Below are 5,037 nucleotides of genomic sequence, written 5' to 3'. Positions count from 1 at the left end.
CTAGAGAAACCGACCACCTAAATAAAGGTTCTAATACGTTTTAAAAGAGAAAATAAGCAACTGGACCAATGCTTGGATTGAAATTTAAAATTATTTCTTCAATTGATTCATGTATAACTTGTGTTTTTATTCTCGAACTCCGTATAATAAAAAAGAAAAAAAGAAAGGTGCCAAATGTTGAAACCAGTCGCTCATGGTTGCCACGACGTCGATTGCATGGTGACTTTGGCTGGACGCTTTCTCTGTCTCTTTGTTTCTTTTGTCTCCTCTGAAACTGTTGTTTTAAAAGAGCAAATAAATTACTAAACAAACCACAATTAATTCCTTAGCAAAAACAAGTTTTCTGTTGTTATTGTCTTTTTGTTTTTTGGTTCATAGAGCTTGAAGTAGAGAGCTAGCTGGTGGGGTGATCCATTGTGTGAAAGGAGAAGAATGGAAAGGCAACCCTCTCCGAGTCTTGAAAGGGCATCATCGTTTGAGATGGATGAACCTCTCACTTTAACCAAGAAGCAATACCAAGCTGCATTGGTATTCTATCTATCTGTTTGAATATATGTACAGGTAGCATTTACTCAATCTTTTCTAAGCCTAAAATTTACATTTCCTTTTCAGGCTGCGGTGATCAAAGCCTCCGCCAAAGGAAAAGGAAAAGCTCCCGCGCCACCAGTAAGTAATCCCGGAAACTACAATAGATAGCTTTTCTTAGGTACCACCAACACCTTGAGCTACACTTGAAAAGTTTCGAACCCGAAACATAACAAATGTAGTTGGAAAGATTCAATTTATACATAGATTTGGTTTGGAATTGAGTTTCAGGTTGGTGAAAAGCCGGCGAAGAAAATTGCAGGGAAAGTAGGTGGCAAAGGATGCGTTAAATTCAACCTGTAAATTTCTATCGTAATTGTGTCACCCGATATCCCTATGTATTGCTTTTTATTTTCATGTTGGTTTGGTTGTGGCAGCATGGGAAATATTACTAATAATTACTATACTTAATGTTATAGTAATTAATTAGTATTGTATGACCTTATTAATGCTGTGCTCTTGGCTTTTCGGTTAAATAAAACCTTTTCATCTTCTGGATATTTATATTTGTTGATTTAAACAAATTTTAAATTATAATTTTTTATCAACTCCTTTGGTAATAAAAACATGAGTGAAATAATATATGGATTCAAACATATATTATATTCGGACCATATGCCTTCAATTTTATAATAAACTCATAAATGGAAGTTTTTCCCCCAAAAAAGCAGGCCGCAGTTGCTCCAAATTTCATAGAAAGAAAAATGTAAACACAAAGATTGAAGTTTGGTGAACTCTGGAGACCAAAAATTATGGTATACCATATTATATAAAAGAAAATGTAAAGCTTACTTTGTTTATATGAAATATGATTTCAACACATATGCATTTTCCTAAATGTCCAAAGGGATGTTGAAAATAAACCAAGATTCTGTTTAATTCTACTCTGGACCATGACAATTATTGCATGGACCTGAATCGCCCAACCATTTATCAGAGAATCCAAAGGTCGTTTTCAACAAAGAAATTAAAACACTTTTTTAGCCCAAAATAAAACAAGACTTCACGGTCCCATTCTCATGTATTTCTTGGCATATTCAAATTGATTTTGCATTTCATTACAAGGAATTGTCAATTTTTGACATCCTTAACCTGTGTTTTTTTGCAATTCATTACAAGAAATTAAGATGCAGGAAACTGAAATTTGAAACAAAAGATTTAAACTTGTTCATCTTGAGGGACTTTGCCATTGGGTTGCTGCTTGTCTTGGCGGGGTTTCTTCTCACCTATCTCAATGCTTGTTCCATTACCACTTGGCTTCTTAATTTCCTGAGACCCCTTGTTGTTGCGGTAGATGAAGTAAAGGATGAGTTGCATGGTCCCTAGCCCACACCCAAACCCATTGGGGACCTGGAAAAAAACAACACCACAATGGCAGGCCTCTCAATTTTGATGCACAAACAATATATGAGATTTAAGAACTTGGCATATATCTTACAGCAACAAAAGCATCACGACCAAGGAGACCATAGATAAACCATGAAGTACCACAGAGGAACACAAATAGTGACAAGAAAAATGGCATGAACTCAACACTCTTGGTCTTGATCACCAGCCTCTGTAATGATTGGGATGGAATTAGCACAAATAAAGAAAAAGGGTTTCCTCTTTTTTTGTAAGGTTGAGGCTTACCATGATTGAAAGTGGAGAAGCATACATAATGATGGAGAAAATGGTGGCAGCTAGGCCACAAAAGAGCTTTCTGCCATTTCCATGGAGGGAAAAGAGGGAAATGAGTGCCACGGCCGTGAAAACAGTGAGAACAAAAGTGAAAAGCCCAAATATTTTAGCCTTCTCTTTCTTTGGGGCATAGATGATGAAGATCAATACATAAATGGACTCAATTGCTGCACCAGTCCCATTGATTGTTGATACCAAGATGTTGTTTTTAGATACAAAGGGAAGGCCATACCTATGGGAAAATTTGTCACAAACCACAAATGAAGATTTGCCTTAAATGAATGATAAGGCTGCTTTTTAACTTTTTCTAGATAATTAAAACAAACTTAAAGCAGATTTGTTCTTCACACTTTTGGAGTTCCAAAAAAGAAATTGACATCATCTAAAAATATTATAAAAACTCACCAGGCAGAGAGGAGACAGTTAAGCAAGGTCATGACATAGGGAATTCCAGAGAATTGCTCTGTGGACTTACTTCTAATGATCCTCTTAAATGTAATCCTTCAAATTTTAAACATGATTTAACAAAATAATTAGTTTTAAATCAATCTTTGAATGGTAATTGAAATTTTCTCTTCTTTTTTTTTTTTTAAAATACCCAAAATGTGTAGAGAAGAGAAAAATTTAAAGTGAACAAGTATTACCTATAACCATTTTGAAGACTAGAAAATGGAGGAAAATTATATTTTTAAAAAGAAAAAAAAACCAACATGAATTTCTACATTAAGAAAAACAAATGGTTTCACCTTTCTTTGGGGGGGAAATAATATATTTGTTGATTCAACTTGGTTTCCAAAAACCAGAAACTGGCAAAAAATTAGTCTTTGTTTGCATGTGTTTCCAATAACCAACAAACTGGCTAAGAAAGAAAAGAAAAGATCAAACTTGTTCTTCTTCCATTGATGAAGAAGAACCGTTTTAAAGTTCTCACATTTAAAATCAAAACTCATAAAAGAAAAGATTAGTCTTTGTGTGTTTGTTTCCCGAGAAAATAATTTAACAGTTGCTTTGTTATACATACGTCGGAGACAAGAAGAGGAACAAAGCAGTGGCATTTCCTGTACCCAAAAAAAAACACCACAGAAAAAACCATAAATTAAAAAAAAAACATTAAACAAAGTTGAAGAAAAGAAACAGAAAAACCCACCAAAAACACCAAACACGAAATGCAAAACCTCCATTGTTGAAACCTTAACCAAAACCCAAATATTCAGAGTGAAGAGGGTAAGTATAAGAAGAAAGGAAATGGAGAAGGAAGGCAAGGCGGTTTATATAGAAAATAAGGGGAAGAAGGGAGAAGAGAGAAAACTGTTGAAAACTAACTGGAAAACGGTAAAAAAGAAAATATATGTTGTGGTGTTTGATCTTATCCAAAGGACCCCCCCCCCCCTAGTAAGGAGAAGCGTCCATTTCTGCTTGCTTCTTATACTGGAGAAACCATGGTAAATTGATATCGCTCTGGAACCTGGATATAGGCGGTTTTGTTGACAGTGATATTGGACGGATTCGAAGACGTAAACTTTCAATTTATTCACATTACCCCCTTTAACTTGTTTTGGTTTTACAGATAATATGAAATTTTAACAAGTCCATGTGATTTGAACAGTGACATCATAATAGTGATTTAATCAAATGTTATGCAATATTTATACTTGAATGAAATGGGGATTTGGAAGAAGGGAGAATAAATTATGCAAAGGGAGAAAAAAGGACAAATAAATGAAGAGGAAAGTTAGGAGAGGATGACTAGAAATGAAGTTACGTGAAGAACAACCCATAGCTCAAACAAATACAGTCTCCAAGGTTTGTTGTTTTAAGGAATCAATTAATTTCCCTTATTTCTTTCATTTGGATAATGTTACGCTCGTAAAAGTAGGTGAGAATGAAATTTTATTATTTATTCCTATTTTTTAAATATAAATTTATAAATATTAAGCCTAATTTTGATATACAAAAATACTTTATTTCTAATTTAAAAAATCACATTTTTACGATAAAACTATTGCGCAAAAAAGAAATATTCATTGTGGTGTTATTTTATCAAGTTTATCCAAAATTAAACTCAAAGCATGATGTTAACAAAAATATTAAATAAATAATTTATGAGTAATTGAATAAAACAGACTAATTATTTAGTCTTCCTAACAAAAGAGATTAAGTAACTAATCATGATTTACTTTTCATATGGGCTTTGAACATCTTTAACCTAATCAACCTTTTATGAGGGAGACATAAGGTTCTAATTATAATTATAATCATATCCTAGATTTAGATTTTACTCTTTCTTTTTTCTTTTGAGAAATCAGGACCAAAAGAGAAAAAAGAAAAAAAATTAAATGTTTTTTTAATTAAAAAATAAACGAGTTTTGTCAATTGAGTTTTAACCGGCATAGACATTGTTGTCAATATTGGAGGACATGGGTTTGAGTGCGCGGTTAGGAGAGACTATGCAAGTATCAACATTTTACGCTATTTTCATTATTTTAAATATAAATATTTTTTTATATAATATTGGGGTTAAACATTTTTTGCATCGAAATTAGAAAGTTCGGATCCGTCACATTCCCAGAGCTCACATTGAAGTTGCATATTTTATGGCTAAACATGCTGCCCAAGTTTCATAAGTATCCAGATATTCTCCATCCCTCTTCAAGCTATAAGAGGTTGATTCAAAAGGACAATTTGGGTTTTGATTTATGATTTTATTGTAATCGCTTAGTGATGTTTATTATTTATTAAAAAAAAGATAGGTTCACACAGTTTGAACCCATA

At 33.0% G+C, this 5,037-nt stretch overlaps 1 protein-coding gene and 1 long non-coding RNA gene across 2 annotated transcripts; one reads left to right on the top strand and one right to left on the bottom strand.

Moving 5' to 3' along the window:
* Positions 1–306: 306 nt before the first annotated feature.
* On the top strand, positions 307–1,085 carry LOC107908358 (uncharacterized). Its single transcript, XR_001686996.2, has 3 exons — positions 307–528; positions 613–666; positions 817–1,085. It is a non-coding gene; the product is annotated as an uncharacterized lncRNA (long non-coding RNA).
* Positions 1,086–1,576: 491 nt separating this feature from the next.
* Positions 1,577–4,107, bottom strand: LOC107910421 (bidirectional sugar transporter SWEET1). Its single transcript, XM_016838256.2, has 6 exons — positions 3,413–4,107; positions 3,287–3,323; positions 2,671–2,766; positions 2,218–2,497; positions 2,024–2,143; positions 1,577–1,935 (listed from the first exon to the last, which is right to left on the bottom strand). The coding sequence occupies exons 1-6, from the start codon at positions 3,444–3,446 to the stop codon at positions 1,744–1,746; spliced, it is 759 nt and encodes a 252-aa protein (XP_016693745.1). The 5' UTR covers positions 3,447–4,107; the 3' UTR covers positions 1,577–1,743.
* Between the last annotated feature and the right edge of the window lie 930 nt (positions 4,108–5,037).

Source organism: Gossypium hirsutum, chromosome D02, assembly GCF_007990345.1.
Source record: "Gossypium hirsutum isolate 1008001.06 chromosome D02, Gossypium_hirsutum_v2.1, whole genome shotgun sequence".
Classification (NCBI taxonomy): domain Eukaryota; kingdom Viridiplantae; phylum Streptophyta; class Magnoliopsida; order Malvales; family Malvaceae; genus Gossypium; species Gossypium hirsutum.
The sequence above is the reverse complement of the archived record's forward strand: the minus strand, read 5'-3'. Positions and strand labels throughout refer to the sequence as shown.

What these genes read in the sequence shown, in the direction of transcription:
- LOC107910421 (XM_016838256.2), bottom strand. Translation starts at nt 3,446, where the DNA reads ATGGAGGTTTTGCATTTCGTGTTTGGTGTTTTTG. An exon ending in TTCCTCTTCTTGTCTCCGAC is followed by an intron (nt 2,767 to 3,286) that starts GTATGTATAACA and finishes TAAAATTTGAAG; the next exon opens with GATTACATTTAAGAGGATCA. An exon ending in CTTCTCCACTTTCAATCATG is followed by an intron (nt 2,144 to 2,217) that starts GTAAGCCTCAAC and finishes CAATCATTACAG; the next exon opens with AGGCTGGTGATCAAGACCAA.